This window comes from Neopsephotus bourkii, unplaced genomic scaffold (assembly GCF_033783945.1).
Source record: "Neopsephotus bourkii isolate Nb327-2 ecotype Australia unplaced genomic scaffold, CSIRO-AGI_Nbou_v1 NB_281, whole genome shotgun sequence".
Taxonomy (NCBI): Eukaryota; Metazoa; Chordata; class Aves; order Psittaciformes; family Psittacidae; genus Neopsephotus; species Neopsephotus bourkii.
This window is the reverse complement of record NW_026900790.1, coordinates 1,682,895-1,699,427: the sequence shown is the minus strand read 5'-3', so window position 1 is coordinate 1,699,427 and position 16,533 is coordinate 1,682,895. Positions and strand designations below refer to the sequence as shown.

The following is a 16,533-nucleotide window of genomic DNA, read 5'->3' as shown; positions in this document are numbered from 1 at the left end:
AAAGGCACACACACCATTGTTAGTTTAAGATTAAAGGTTACAATTGTGGTCATTTGTTCCACTCATAGGAACTCTTGCCTCCTGGGCTCTGATTTCATAGCATAAAATAAAGCTTTGGGACACAAATCTACTACTTCTCTTAGAGAAAAGGCTGCAATGCTTCTAGCATTGACCTTACACACTGAGAACTGAGATTCCCAGAAGTCATGAAAGCCACAAGTCAAGACCCAAAGAAAACCCCATTTGTGGTTTCATTACTGCTTCCCCCTCCACCCCCATCACCCCAAATGGAAAAGGAGCTGGATTTCCCCCAGAATCTGTGTGGAGATCCCCTGTGAGCCTCCCTGTCCCTCGCCCAGCTCCTCCAGGATTCCTCAGCAGTAAAGTCACACTCCAGAAACTCCAACATGGAGCAGTTTCTCTTGTGAAGCTTGGGAGCAGCTTTTGGAAAAGCAGGATCCTCTCCAGCTCGATGCCAGCAATGCACCAGCAGCTCATACCCATCACAGGGTGCTCCTCTGGGCAACAAAACCAGCCCCTTCCCACCAGTTCTACCAATTTACAACCGAAAGATGCAATTTTCATTGTGAATTGATGTGTAAAGCTATAGCAAGCATTAAGTGTGGTCTATTTTTTTGTACTGGGAAATGGCCTTGCCTACAATGCCAAGCACCAGATCTTTTCCTTTTCCTTTTCTTTTTCCTTTTCCTTCCTGTTCCTTTTCCTTTTCTTTTTCTTTTCCTTCCTTTTCCTTTTCCTTTTTCCTTTTCCTTCCTTTTCCTTTTCTTTTTCCTTTTCCTTCCTTTTCCTTTTCTTTTTCCGTTTCCTTCCTTTTTCTTTTCCTTTTTCCTTTTCCTTCCTTTTCCTTTTCTTTTTCCTTTTCCTTCTTTTTCCTTTTCCTTTTCCTTTTCCTTCCTTTTCCTTTTCCTTTTCCTTTTCCTTCTCCTTCTCCTTCTCCTTCTCCTTTTTCTTTTCTTTTTCTTCTCCTTCTCCTTTTCCTTTTCCTTTTCTTTTTCCTTTTCCTTTTCCTTCTCCTTCTCCTTTTCCTTCCTTTTTCTTTTCCTTTTCTTCTCCTTTTCCTTTTCTTTCTCCTTTTCCTTTTTTCCCTTTCCCTTTTTCTTTTTTTTTCTTTTCCTTTTCCTTTTTTTTCTTTTTATTTCCATTTTTCTTTTTCTTCTTTTTCCATTTTTTTCCTCCTTTTCCTATTTTATTTTTTTTCCTTTTCCTTTTGCATTTTTTCTTTTTTTTTTAATTTCTCTTTTTCTTTCCCTTTTCCTTTTTCTTCCTAGTCTTTCTCTTCTACTTGGTCATAATCTTCTTCATCTTGTCTTATCTTCATCTTTGTTTTCTTCATCTTCATATTTTTGATGATATTATTACTACTACTATCATTGTTATTATTACTATTCAACATGTTTAGCTATTAAAACCAATCTGTTACACCCATAGGATAAGCTCTTTTGCATATGTAGTCTTCTGGCTGGGAAGCAATGCCAGATCAACCTCTTTTAGACACTGCAGGTGCAGGTCACACTTATTTTTGCCTCTCAAACCACTGCACCTGCCTTTAGCATTTTCAGTGTGCTCCCAGCAGGGGTAATTATTATCACAGCCCCACAAAACAACTGCTTCTTTCATTAAGAGATGCTCAAGGTTATTGTAGCTCCATAAGACAAAAATTGCTTCCTGGATAAGGAAAAACTTCCATTTATTTGTATTCTTTCAGGGCTGTAGTTTGATTATTCCAGATGCCTTTAATCATAGTGGGCAGCACCACTTCCGGATCGAGAGTGGGATAGTGACTACATCTTACCTGAACTGATTAATAGCAGGTAAGACAAAATTGGAGCAGGGATGCTGACTGGATGGAAAATCATTCCAGTTTGCAAACCTGAGCTTTACAAATGGTTTGTAGCAACATTTTGCTCACATGGGTGAGCCATCCTCCCAACTATTCCTCTGAGATATGAATCTTTTATAACGAACACACATATGTAGGGGGTTGTATGTGATCTTAGAGCAGCTCCAGTGCCTAAAGGGGCTGCAGAAAAGCTGGAGAGGGGCTTGGGACAAGGGCCTGTAGGGACAGGCCAAGGGGAATGGCTTGAACCTGCCCAAGGGGAGACTGAGCTGAGCTCTTAGGCAGAAGCTCTTCCCTGTGAGGGTGCTGAGGCGCTGGCACAGGGTGCCCAGAGAAGCTGTGGCTGCCCCATCCCTGGCAGTGTTCAAGGCCAGGTTGGACACAGGGGCTTGGAGCAAGCTGCTCCAGTGGAAGGGGTCCCTGCCCATGGCAGGGGTTGGAGCTGGAGGAGCTTTAAGGTCCCTTCCAACCCAAACCATTCTATGATTCTATGATCCACAGACTGTGTTTTCTTTAGCAAATCCCAGTATTATTACCCTCAGCTATTTCTTGCAGAAGCTGATTGTGAACTCTAACCCGATGATTGCTTTTCTCTATGCTCACCATGTGAAATCCCAACCTGGCCAGAATCCAGAGATTAAAGAACATTGCTTTATCACCAGCAATTTAAACCCTGAGCCCTGGGAATCTGGGTTATCACTTCACTGGTGTATAACTGGTGCAGCACTATCATCTGCCTGGCTCTGAATGCTTCTAGTCATGATCTTCAGATATATACACCTTGTCTCAAGGTTTACAGTCTTCTTTCTCAGAAGGGTGAATAGGTTTGCCAGCCAGTTCAGCCACCAGAGGTGATGTCTTCAGGAAAGGTTAACAGGGGTTTATGCTGTCTCCTGGATGGGCAGAGGGAGAATTTACCCATTTCTAATGAATAATTGCTGATTGGCTATGAAATGTTATCCTGCAAATAGCTCCTTTCCTTCCCTTTTGTCGTTATTGTGAAGCTATTTTCTGATGCTCACTGCCAAGACAAAGTGACTTGCATCAACAGAAGAAGAAACAGAGGCAGACGAAGCCAGGAGACCATGTGTGATGAGCCACTTGTGTTGGATTTCTGGACTTTATCTTATTATGCATTATTACCTGTGGACTGTAGTGGTGGGTACCAATTCTGTGTCTCACCTTCTCCACACCCTCTACTCCTCCTCCTCCATCTACCCAGGGAACTAAACATCAGTTTGTTTTGCTTCTGACTTAATAAAAGCTGTGCAGAAGGTGATAGCTGGGTGCTGGATTTATTTGATCCATCCTTCTCTCCCCTTCTCAAGGAATGGTCATTTCCTACCTCTTTTAGAGATAGGAAAGTAGGAGTAGGTAGAGGTAGAAAGAGGTAGGTAGTAGAGTTGTGGATATTTATTGCCTTTCTCTTTGCTTCTTAGCTAAGGGCTTTGAGACATATCCTTCAGCCTCAGAATTGCTGTCTTTGGAAAATCTAATGTGTGAAATGATAACTCAGGAAAGCAGCCTGAGGTCCCAGGAACAGCTTTGTCTTATTTGCTTTTGAGTACTTAACTGCAGTAAACCTGCTAATAACAAAGTGAGCTTCCCTTTTTATGGGTCAAGGAGCATAAGGCAGGTGGGTATTGCAGGGCCTTGGGCCCAGCATGTCCTGTTCCTCGATGACCTGGAGCTAAAGCAGACTTCCTGGTGTTTCTGGCAACCCCAGCAGTTGATTTAGGGTGAAGTAGGGCCTCTGTAGTGCCCTTCTCCAGCTACTGAGTGCCTTAATCCAACATTTACTCTGCTGCTTCCAGAGGAGGTTTATTCTTGGGCCCAAGTGCCTGGAGTGTGATGGGGGAGACTCCCATCACAGCTCACCTGAGCATCATTGTAAACCCAGGGGTAACAGGCATGGTGGCTTAGCAGAATGGACAGCACAGGGGAATGAGAAGCTGCAGAAATAAATGGGCTAAAACATCAGTGTAAGATTGTTCTTTCTTATCAGCCAAAACCACTTGAGGATCTTGAAGAGCATTCAAATAACTTGTCCTTCTCCTTGCATTTAGAAGAGGCAAATAATAGCTTTGCAACTTGCTCCAGGTCCTTTCTTGGTCTCACATCAAAGTTGTAGCTCAAGATTCACATTCATCCTGTGGCGGGGATGATGTAGGAAAGCAAAGGTTTCAACTGCACCTCAACACAGAATGTTTCCCACTTATTTCCACAGGAAAGCTTTCCCTTGGCTCTGTCCTCTCCTTCCAATGTGTCTTCAGTGAGGGAAAGCGTATCTGACTCTTCCAGTCCTCTACCAAACTAGGAAAGGCAGATTGAAAACATCAACCTCAACACAAGAGAGAAGCTCCTGGGACAAGGTACTATAAGGAGGGTTTTGTAGCAGGAATGAGGAGGTATTTCTGTGAGAAACTGGAAGTAAATGGAGTAACCATTAAAAGAGGGAAGCAAATGAGGCTGAAAAGGGGGAAAGTAGGGAAGTGAATGCACCATCCCAATGCATGCAAGTGTTTCATTATCTGAAATGATAATGTGAAGCCAGCAGACATAATGTAAGTAACACATTTTTAGTTGTTCTTTGCTGTTTTCTGGTCTTCTTTCTGGATTCTGGAGTTTCTGTTTGCTGGCACAGAGACCAAAGATCAGTTTTAAAGACAAAACTAAGGTCACTGTGTAATTCCACACCACTGAAGCTGGAATTCGTCTCACCTAACTTCATCTATCCAAAACTCAGGCATCTCAGCTGAGCTGCTCTTCCAGATTTCCTCTGGATTGAGTAGATGGTGAGAGAAGGAGACACTGCACAAAGTACCCCATTTGAAGATGGGGACACAGCCACAGGGTGCCTCTTCCCACACCCCTAAGCCTCTTCTATGATCTGTTTTAACACGAAGGCCTGAATGAGGTGGCTGTAGTTATACCAGATGACTCCTTCGCTTAGATGTGAGAGACTGAAGACAGCTTTTAGCAGACCCTGCCCATGTTTCACTGCAGCCCCCAGTGCTCTCCTGACACAGCATTTGCTCACAGGGCTGGTCTTCTCTAGACCCCTAAAATGTGTTTGCAAGCCCCAGCTAGCCACAGCATGCTGTCCCCTTCCCTTGACCACATCACATGCTTTTCATAGAATCATAGAATAGTTAGGGTTGGAAAGGACCTTAAGATCATCAAGTTCCAACCCCCCTGCCATGGGCAGGGACACCTTGCTCTAAACCATCTCACCCAAGGCCTCATCCAACCTGGCCTTGAACACTGCCAGGGATGGAGAATTCACAGCCTCCCTGGACAACCCATTCCAGTGCCTCACTACCCTAACAGGAAAGAATTTCCTCCTTATATCCAATCTAAACTTCCCCTGTTTCAGTTTTAACCCATTACCCCTTGTCCTATCACTGCAGTTCCTAATGAAGAGTCCCTCCCCAGCATCTTTATATTTTGTCACTCTCTCTAAGAAGCAAGAAGACCCAGAAGACATGAGTGAAACTGCAGGCTCAGCACTGCTCCAGCAGTGATGCCCAGGTCTGTTTAGACTCTTATCTCCATTTTGCAGTTGAGAAATGGTAGAACATGATAGCACTAGGTGCTGCAGGAGGCGGAGGCATTAGTCTGTGTTGTGACCATAACCCCTTAAGTAATGGGACCAGTTTTGTTGTGTTTTCTTTATGTTGAATGTGTTTAGTCCATGGTATCTGCACATGGCTGGACGCATGCAGCTGAGCTCCAAGCCAAGGTGATGGAGCAAAGGTGAAGGAAAACAGCAAAAATGAGGCAAGAATGGTCTGTCCTGGCAGCACCACTGAAGTGTTACAGACTTTGGCTTTAGAACCATCCACAACTGAACCCACAGTCTGTGGCTATGGTTTCTTGTTATCATAGAATGCTTTGGTTTGGAAAGGACCATCAGATTATCTAGTTCCAACCCCCACATCTACTTCCAACCCCTAAATGTCATGTTTTAATACAGTTTTAGTGTGGAGCACCCCAAAACCCACGTCCTCTTCCCACTCCTAACTCTGTGCTCTAGTTGAGCCCACTGTGTAGCAGAGCTAATGGATTGGTTTGTTGGACATTGACACAGAGGATATGATTTAAGTTAAATCATTGTCGTGAACTGATGCGCTCAAACCCATACAGTAATCAGCCTGAAGTTCATCCTGGTGCACCAGGTGTTACTGCCTTCCTTCGAGCTGTGACTTTCAATCACTCAACAGACATTCTGGATAGTTTAAAATTGACCTTGTTCCTTCTGTAATGAATGGCTGTGGAGTATTTCACTGCTCCACATTCCCATTCAGTGGAAAACAACGTGTGGTTACAATTCGGCTCAAGAAGGGGACAATTTGTTACGATCAGTGCTGTCTGATCTTGATTGAACAGTGAATGTCTGGCCATATCCACCATGTGTCTTCTGCAGTCATTGAAATCCTTATGAAACACATCAGTGTAAAGTCTCTCTCCTGTACCAGGGCAAAAGGGAGAGCTGAATTAGAAGAACCAGCTCCATACAACATCATAGAATCCCAGACTGGTTTGGGTTGGAAGAGACCTTACAGCTCATCCAGTTCCAGCCCTCTGCCATGGGCAGGGACACCTTCCACTAGAGCAGCTTGCTCCAAGCCCCATCAAACCTGGCTTTAAACCTGCTCACGCTCTGGGGGTGCAGCCCAGCACATGGGGGGGTTCTGGGCTCAAGCGCACATTGAACCCATGTCATGGAGAGCTTCTCATTGACCAACACCCCCGAGTCCTTCTCCTTAGGGCTGCTCCATCCAGTCTCTCCCAGCCTGTGTTTGTGCTTCAGATTGTCCCAGTTTGCACTTGTCCTTGTTGAACTCCATCAGGTTCACACAGTCCCACCTGTTCAACATCTCCTGGTCTCTCTGGATCCCACCCCTTCCCTCCAGTGTGTCAACTGCACCCCACAGCTCAGTGTCATCAGCAAACTTGCTGAGGGATCCCACTGTCCATGTCACTGACAAAGGTGTTGATCAGCATGGATCCCAGCACCAACCCCTGAGGAATACCACTCATCACTGATCTCCATTTGGACATCAAGCCGTTGACCACAACTCTTTGAGTGGGACCATCCAGCCAATTCCTTATCCCCCAAATGGTCCATCCATCAAATCTGTGTCTCTTCAGTTTCATCCTTCAGAGATAAGGATGACGAGGTGCTTAGTGGCATGGTTTAGTGGTGAACTTGGCAGTCCTGGGGGAATATTGGACTTGGTGATCTTAAAGATCTTTTCTAAACTCATTGACTCTATGTAGTGTGGGAGAGCATCAAATGCTTTGTGTGTCCTCCCCAGGGTACCAACACCCCCTCACCCCTCGTTCCATCACTGCATCCCCACCCGGGAGCTGCATCCTTCCCCTCGGGTACCGAGCCTCGCCCGGAGCACTGCATCCCACCTCCCCGAGCTCCCCATCCCGGCAGGGTGACGCGTCCCTCCCCGTCGCATCGGGGCAAAAGCGAAAGCGAAAGGAGAAGGCGGATCTGGCAACGCCGGGTACGTCCGACGGCGGCGGCGGCGTGCAGCGGGGAAGCGCCGCCGAGCCCCGGCGGGAGCCTTGAGCCCCCCGGCCCCGGCTCCCGTGCTGCCGGTGCAGCCGGCACCGTCCCATGGAGCGGCCGCTGCTGCCGCTGCTCTGCGGTACCTTCGCTTTTCTGCTGTCCTGGGCCGCCGCCGATACCGGTAAGTGTCTCCCCGGGTGCTCATACCCGCCCCGGGGTGCCACGATGTCCATGGGGTGCTTGCTCTGCTTCCCAGGGTGGCAACGCTGCTCCCTGGGGTACCCATCCCGGTCCCTGCATGCCCATGCTTCTCTCTAGCTGCCCCCCAACCCACTGTGAGGTGCCTACACTCACCCTAGGGTGCCCAGAATGCACCCCCGTGTTCCCCTTGTACCTTCCTGGATGCTCCTGCCACTTCCCACCGGTGTCCAGGTGATGTTTAGGATCCATGTGATGCACCCACAGGACGTGCATCACGGTGGGATGTCACCCTGGTGGGCTCTGTGGGGTTTCCATGGGTTCTGTGAGGTGCTCATGGCTGAGCATCGCCACGGGGTAGGAATGTTGCAGTGTGTCATGCCTCTTCAAAAGCACAGGCATAGAATTACGGAGTCATGGAGTTATGTAGGTTGGAGAAGACCTTTAAGATCGTTGAGACCGATTGCTAACCCAGCACCATGGACAAACCATGTCCCCAAGAGCCATATCTACTCATCTTTTAAACCACTTGCAGGGACGGTGCCTGCAGCCCTGCCCTGGGCAGCCTGTTCCAATGCCTGAGCACCCTCTGGGGCAGGAATTGTTCCTCAGCTCCATCTAAACCTGCCCTGGTGCAGCTTGAGGCCGGTTCCTCTTGTCCCATCCCTTGTTCCTTGGGAGCAGAGCCCAGCCCCTCCTGGCTCCATCCTCCTGTCAGGCAGTTGGAGGCAGCCATCAGGTCCCCCCTGAGCCTTCTCTTCTCCACACTGAACCCCCCAGGTCCCTCAGCCCTTCCCCATCACACTTGGGCTCCAGGCCTTGCACCAGCTATTGGACACCCTTCACTATCTTTGGACACAGCAACTTTGGGAAACACTGTCACAAATCAGTGCAGATGGTGCAGTATGCCAACAGCACCAGGGAGCCACTGGCAGCAGTGGAAAGACCATTTAGGAAGCACTTAATGAACTGAAAACGTGGGAATCAAAAAGGATTTGTGTGGGAGCACAGGAAAAAAAGGCTGGAATGGAGTACAGAGCTTCAGGACAGCTTTAGCTTCTCCAGGCTCCCGTCTGCTGCCAAAGCTTCAGTGCTCTAGAATGTAAGTCTATTTCTCAACAGCCGGGTGCAGGCAGGGCTGTAAAATTACTCCAGCAGCAAAAATAAGGCAGGAGAGCTGCATTTACTGCGAGGGATATGCACTGGAATGGGCTAAAAATAGCTTTCTCTGAAGGCAATACCATCCAATGGCCCCCTCCCGGACCTGCGGGCAATGTTCCTGGCAGTGGTGATGCAACTGGGACTGCCTCAGGGCTGAAAATGTGGTTGGGGAACAGTGTTCATTGCTCTTAGTTCAGTTGGATCCATCAACTGAATTAAAAGCCCCAACACAAGAGGGACGTGGAGCTGTTGGAGCGAGTGCAGAGGAGGCCATGGAGATGCTGCGAGGGCTGGAGCAGCTCTGCTCTGGAGCCAGGCTGAGAGAGCTGGGCTGGGGCAGCCTGGAGAAGAGAAGGCTCCTGAAGGGGAGACCTTAGAGCAGCTCCAGTGCCTAAAGGGGCTGCAGGAAAGCTGGAGAGGGGCTTGGGACAAGGGCCTGTAGGGACAGGCCAAGGGGAATGGCTTGAACCTGCCCGAGGGGAGACTGAGCTGAGCTCTTAGGCAGAAGCTCTTCCCTGTGAGGGTGCTGAGGCGCTGGCACAGGGTGCCCAGAGAAGCTGTGGCTGCCCTATCCCTGGCAGTGTTCAAGGCCAGGTTGGACACAGGGGCTTGGAGCAAGCTGCTCTAGGGGAAGGGGTCCCTGCCCGTGGCAGGGGTTGGAGCTGGAGGAGCTTTAAGGTCCCTTCCAACACAAACCAGTCTGGATTCTATGCAGTTACTCTCTGGTTTGTGCATGGTAATTAGGTTATATGTGATTCCTACCTTCTACTGATAATTTTCCAAGAAAAATGCCCAAGCTTTCCTAGTGTGGATTCTCTGCTATCTAGTTGTGGTTGTGCAGCCCCTTGGATTCCCACAAAGCCAACCACGGCTCTCCCCATCTACTCACATTTTACACCCTTTCCTATTCACTGCTGAGGTATGAAAGAAAGGCCACATAGGCTTGGCCACATATCAAATCAGGCTGTAGCAGCACTGGGAACTGAAATTCCCAATGATTTCCTCCCTTTCTTCTCCTTGGCATATGTTTCATCTCATGAAACAAACTGAAATCAATGCAGCAATCCTGGAAGGCAGAGACACGGGGTCTTGTCATCATGACAAGATGATGATCAAAGATGACAAGATGATGATCATCATTTTGGGCATTTTTGGGAAGAGAAGATCATTTTACAGCCAAGTCAACTGGAAAGAAAGTGTTTTGGTGGGATTGGGATGAGGAGATGAGGTGTAAAAGCTGAAAGGCATAAGCAGGACTCACAGGTCCATGTTTTTCCTGGATTCTGTTGCTGCTTCTAGCTGGAATTCCCTCTGTGCTCCCTTTGTGGACGTGGCTGTAAGTTACCTTGGCACTGGAAGGGCTTTTCCTTCATGTTATGGCATGGCTTCAGGTCTGGCAATGTGTGAGGAGGTTCTGAAACAGCCTCACCCGTGCCCTCCCCCATGCAACTCTTTGGGGTGTCCCCATGCCAGGGGACCCTGCACAGACCCACCCAAGCACTGATTAGATTCCCCCCAGGATGTCCTGGGGATAGATAACAAATTGGGGCAGGAGATATTTAGGATTAAGGAGGTTTTCATCTCTGGATGTTTTGGGTGCCTGGGGGAGCATGTTGTGGTCCTGTTCCCATTCACATAGTGCTCCCATCCGTCTGCCATCACACTCCTGTCCCCATTACCGGTGCATTCCAATCCCTGTTGTGCTCTCATCCCCACTGCCACTGCACTCCCTTTCCCACTGTGCTCCCATTATCATCCCATTCCCTATCCCAGCCCAACCAAGCATCCCTCCGTACTGAATGGACACCATCTCTGCTGTGCGTCACTCCATCCCAGCTCTGGACCACTCCAGCCTGGCTGTATATTGCTTTATCCCAGCCATTCATTGTTCCAACCCAGCTCTGGACCACTCCATCCTGGCTGTATATTGCTTTATCCCACCCATGCATCACTCCATCCTAGCTCTGGACCACTCCAGCCTGGCTGTATATTGCTTTATCCCAGTCATGCATCACTCCATCCTAGCTCTGGAGCACTCCATCCTGGCTGTATATTGCTTTATCCCAGCCATTCATTGTTCCATCCCAGCTCTGGAGCATTCCATCCTGGTTGTATATTGCTTTATCCCAGTCATGCATCACTCCATCCTAGCTCTGGACCACTCCAGCCTGGCTGTGTGTTGCTTTATCCCAGCTGTGCATCACCCCATCTCAGCTCTGGACCACTCCATCCTGGCTGTATATTGCTTTATCCCAGCCATTCATCACTCCATCCCAGCTCTGGACCACTCCAGCCTGGCTGTATATTGCTTTATCCTAGTCATGCATCGCTCCATCCTAGCTCTGGAGCATTCCATCCTGGCTGTATATTGCTTTATCCCGGCCATGCATCACTCCATCCTAGCTCTGGACCACTCCATCCTGGCTGTATATTGCTTTATCCCAGTCATGCATCACTCCATCCTAACTCTGGACCACTCCATCCTGGCTGTATATTGCTTTATCCCGGTCATGCATCACTCCATCCCAGCTCTGGACCACTCCATCCTGGCTGCATATTGCTTTATCCCGGTCATGCATCACTCCATCCCAGCTCTGGACCATGACCATCACGCAGTGGCTTACACTGGGGGACGGGAGCTGGCAGCAGCTGTCCACATGTGGTAATCTCTGGATAACCAAGAAACTTTCTCCATCGTGCCAGAAAAAGAAGTGAACTTGTAACATCCTCTTGCGAAACCGACCTCAAATCAAGGCCAAAAGGGAAGCACAAACCTTTGTAGGGGGAGGAAAAGCCAGAACTCACTGCCCATCACAGCCCCACTACCCGGCCACAAGGTGATAATCGCCTTTCAGCCGCCTCCAGGGCCATAGGCTGCAAGCTGCAGTGGGAAAACTGCTGGGAAGTGGCTGGAGAACTGGCAGAACACCTGGAAGTTATCACATCCAGCTGCAAAATAAACAGGAAATGGGGGTGGTAAATGCAGCCAGGACAGAGCAGCTGCTGGTGGGATGGAGCCTGGATGTCTGAGAGAAGCCTTCAGTGACCAGAGTTGCTGCTACAAGTGGATCATAGATCCCAGACTGGTTTGTGTTGGAAGGGACCTTAAGCTCATCCAGCTCCAACCCCTGCCATGGGCAGGGACCCCTTCCACTGGAGCAGCTTGCTCCAAGCCCCTGTGTCCAACCTGGCCTTGAGCACTGCCAGGGATGGGGCAGCCACAGCTTCTCTGGGCACCCTGTGCTAACTCCAACACCTTCCAATTTGTCAGGGCCAAACATGACCCAGGTCCTGAATTAGACTTCATACACCCTTGTTTTCCATTCTTTCCATTCTGTGGGCGCATTGCCATGATCCACGGTTCTCCAGAGCTCTCCATCACTCAACTAATGCCCTTTTTACACAAGGTTCATGTGAAACAGCAGGACCACTCAGAACGGAATGCAGCAAATACAGAAGAAATCCAAGGGAAACAGCAGAGCTTCAGATGTTTGAGAGTACCTCATCTGGGGTCTTTCTTTTACGTACTTACAACTAAAAAGTGACTGCAAACGTGCTGGAAATGGAGCTTTCCCCTTCTCCATCCCCTTTGCACAGGCACAGCCATCTCACACTGCCTTTCTGCAAGCTGGATGAGGCTTTTCCAACCCCAGGGCAGCATCAGCTTCCCATACCCCCGCCCTCCTCGGGCAGGATTTGACCCCTTTGGTTGCTATACATCCCAGTGAGCCAGGGCCAGAGGGTGCCCAGTCTCCCTGTTGTGACCCCCATCTCTTTGTTCCTTCCCTCCCCTCCAGTGCCAATGCGATGCAGCCGCCCCAAGGACGTGGCCAACGCTCACATCGACGTGGGCAACAACACCCTGCTCAACACCCGCCTGCGCTACACCTGCAACGCCGGCTACAAGCGCAAAGCCGGGACCTCCAGCCTCATCCAGTGCATCCTGCGGGATGACTCCAGCGAGCCTGACTGGACCCACACCACGCTCCAGTGCATCCGTAAGGCTTTCCTTGGCAGCTGGGATGTGATGGGGAGAGTGGGGAGGTGGTGGAGGAGGATGAGGGGTGGTGTGGGAGCTGCTGTTGATGGTGTCTCTATGTTGTGTCTTCCCAAAGGGGACCCGGCTCTACCTCCGGAAACCCCCAGCCCTGAGGTCCCAATGGCACCGCACACTGAGAGGATGACCCCGAAGGGTGAGGAATCATAGACTCATCTGGGTTGGAAAAGCCCTTTAAGCTCATCCAGCCCAACCATTCCCAGCAGTGCCAAGGCCACCACTGACCCATGGCACTGAGGCCTCGTCTCCACGCTGTGTGAACACTTGCAGGGACGGTGCCTGCAGCCCTGCCCTGGGCAGCCTGTTCCAATGCCTGAGCACCCTCTGGGGCAGGAATTGTTCCTCAGCTCCATCTAAACCTGCCCTGGTGCAGCTTGAGGCCGGTTCCTCTTGTCCCATCCCTTGTTCCTTGGGAGCAGAGCCCAGCCCCTCCTGGCTCCATCCTCCTGTCAGGCAGTTGGAGGCAGCCATCAGGTCCCCCCTGAGCCTTCTCTTCTCCACACTGAACCCCCCAGGTCCCTCAGCCCTTCCCCATCACCCTTGTGCTCCAGGCCCTGCACCAGCTCCGTGCCCTTCTCTGGCCCCTCTCCAGCCCCTCAATGTCTCTCTTGTAGTGAGGTGCCCAGAGCTGAACACAGGATCCAAGGTGCAGCCTCAGCAGTGCCCAGCACAAGGGGATGAAACTGCAAACACAACCCATGGGCTCCGGTTTGGGGTCATCATGGCCGTGGCCATGGCAAACCTACAACCACCATGGTGTAGGAAGCAAACAGTTTGGTGGTGTGATAGAATCACTTCCATTGTGTGAAATCACACCAGTTTGTAGCTGCTGGATGGGCTGTTCCCTCACCACAACCTCCCTGCAGCAGGCAAAAGGCTGAGCACTGAAATAAAGGTGCTGTTTGCAGGGTGCCTTTTAACTCCTGACATTAAAAGGCTTTACACTATTTTCCCAGCAGGAACCACTGAAACCAGCCTGACCTCCAGCCCCTCTCCAGCAGCAACACCCGCACCCCCAGCACCTGATGGGACATCACCAGAGACACCTCCACCACTGCAGCCATCCACACTGGGAGAGGAAACAGCTCCAGGGTCATCGCTGGGGACAACCACATCGCCTGACACCCCCCCAGAGCACGCTGCAGGTTGGGCCACCTCCTTAGGGAACATAATGCATCAAAGGGGATAGGGCCAACCAGCAAAGGCTCTCCTACTTCAGTGCATTACATCCCTTCTCTCCAAACCCCTTTTCAGTGAGAGTCCCTCCTGCATTCCTAGCTTTACACAGAATCCCAGACTGGTTTGGGTTGGAAAGGACCTTAACCTCATCCAGTTCTAACCCTCTGCCATGGGACAGGGACACCTCACACTAAACCATGGCACCCAAGGCTCTGTCCCCCCTGGCCTTGAACACTGCCAGGGATGGAGCATTTACCACTTCCCTACGCAACCTGTGCCAGGGCCTCATCACCTTCACAGGGAAGAACTTCCTTTTTCCTTATATCCAACCTGCATTGCAACTAAATATCTCCATTTCTCGCTTCTTTTCCAGTTTCCACCCAGACTCTGGCCTCTTCCATCGGTAAGCTGAGGAAAAAAGTGTATTTTGGGCAACAGGGATGTATTTACTTTATTGCTTAGCTTAAAAGCCCTCCTTTGGGCTAGGGGGGGGTTTCTGCCATGGTCAAGGGCAATGCTTTCGATGAGGAAGGATGCAGCACCCAAATTTCCTCACAAGGGCACCTTGTGAACGTGCACAAAGTGGTTTTGATTGTTTGAGGAGCTGCTGTGTCCGAGTTGGACGACGCTCATCAGCCATTGGGTCTCCCCCATAGGACTCTCGGTGCTGCTGGTTGCTGGCATCGTGGCCTGCTGCTGCTGGAGGAAGAGAATGTAAGTGTGTGAGCCCCGTGAGGTCTTTCCATCCCAATTATGTGTTGCCCTCAGCCTCTGAATGGCAGGGAAAGGCCTTGAGGTACCAGTGATGCTCCTCTCCCCTCTGCAGGCGCACAGGGCAGAGCTCTGCGGTGGCAGTGACATCCATCCCCATGGTGGCTGCTGCTTCTGAGACCGAGGAGATGCTCCCAGCCAGTGTTTACCCCATGGGCTGAGCACCCAGCACCAAGGCAACTCGAAGCACCCACCAGCCCAGAGGATGCTCAAGGCTGGGATGGAAAGCTGGAAGCAGCAGCAGTGCGTGGCAGAGCACGTCCTAGTCCCCCGTACATGGAGCATCCTCACCCCAGGGACACATGGCTGCTCTTCCCAGCCTGAACAAGGCACTGTCATGGATGAGACTCCTGCAGCACCCAAAGGTGTGTGCGTGTCCCATAGAGTGGGTTGGTGAGCTCCGTGAGCACACTGGGGGGGCATGGAGGTGGGAATGTGGAGGTTGGGAGTACAGGTTGGGGGCTACCTGCCCCAGGGAAGGTGTATGGGGTGCAGAGGATGGGGTTCGGGTGCTAGGGGTGAACCTGGGCTCCCCTACCCCAAGAAACATCCATTCCCTGGCCAGGAGCAAGGCCAGTGATAGGGCAGTTGGAGAGCAGCCCCATCCCTAGAGCTGCTTTGCTCCCAAATTGCCCCAAAACCTATCAAGAAGTGCTGCTTCACAGAAGAACCTGGCCAAGCATTCTCCTACCATATCACAGAATCATTAGGGTTGGAAGGGAGCATAAAGCTCCTCCAGTTCCAACCCCTGCCACAGGCAGGGACCCCTTCCACTGGAGCAGCTTGCTCCAAGCCCCTGTGTCCAACCTGGCCTTGAACACTGCCAGGGATGGGGCAGCCACAGCTTCTCTGGGCACCCTGTGCCAGCGCCTCAGCACCCTCACAGGGAAGAGCTTCTGCCTAAGAGCTCATCTCAGTCTCCCCTCGGGCAGGTTCAAGCCATTCCCCTTGGCCTGTCCCTACAGGCCCTTGTCCCAAGCCCCTCTCCAGCTTTCCTGCAGCCCCTTTAGGCACTGGAGCTGCTCTAAGGTCTCCCCTTCAGGAGCCTTCTCTTCTCCAGGCTGCCCCAGCCCAGCTCTCTCAGCCTGGCTCCAGAGCAGAGCTGCTCCAGCCCTCGCAGCATCTCCATGGCCTCCTCTGCACTCGCTCCAACCGCTCCATGCCCTTCCTATGTAGGACACCAGAACTTCACCCAGTGCCCCAAGTGGGGTCTCCGCTCCCTGAGCTGCTGCTCATGCTCTGGGGGTGCAGCCCAGCACATGGAGGGGGGGTGGTTCTGGGTTCCAAATGCCTCACCCCCTTCCTGTTCTCTTTCAGCCATTCACTGGTGACCCCAAAAGCTGGTGAAGGTGCCTCAGACACAGCTCAGGGATCCTGCAGACCCTGGGTGCTGCTGGCAGGGAGTGATTTCACTGCAGACACCATCAGACTGAAGGCAATAAGAGGACCTAAGGAAGTATTCCCCTTTGTATGGTTGCCCTTTTTCTACTCTGGTTGTTATCCCCTCATTTCCTCTTTGCTACAGAAGAGGCAGCTGTAGACAAATGCTGGTTTATGTATATATCTGTATATAATGTATATAAAATCATACACAGAGCAGTTGATCTTGTCTGTTTAGACATCCTGGCAGCCCTGAAGGTAGGAAGGATGGAGCAGGGCTGTGGTGAAATCCATCTTAGCATCAGCCAGGGCCCACCACTACTCTCCAAGGCCAAGGGTGATGGGAAGATGGAGCTGCCTGTTCTCAGCTGGATAGGAAAAGGGGTTTTAGAGGTCAGC

The 16,533-nt window shown here is 50.7% G+C and overlaps 1 protein-coding gene across 2 annotated transcripts; it reads left to right on the top strand.

Annotated features, from left to right (window-relative positions):
* The first annotated feature begins 7,428 nt into the window (after positions 1-7,428).
* On the top strand, positions 7,429-16,342 carry IL15RA (interleukin 15 receptor subunit alpha). Of its 2 annotated transcripts, XM_061346871.1 has the most exons (8): positions 7,429-7,569; positions 12,545-12,745; positions 12,863-12,940; positions 13,764-13,949; positions 14,357-14,386; positions 14,640-14,697; positions 14,810-15,119; positions 16,072-16,342. In XM_061346871.1, exons 1-7 carry the CDS (start codon positions 7,497-7,499, stop codon positions 14,913-14,915), a joined length of 732 nt encoding a protein of 243 aa, XP_061202855.1. In that variant the 5' UTR covers positions 7,429-7,496; the 3' UTR covers positions 14,916-15,119; positions 16,072-16,342. The 2 variants fall into 2 exon arrangements, with proteins under 2 accessions (XP_061202855.1, XP_061202858.1); XM_061346874.1 differs by lacking the exon at positions 12,863-12,940.
* The last annotated feature ends 191 nt before the right edge of the window (positions 16,343-16,533 follow it).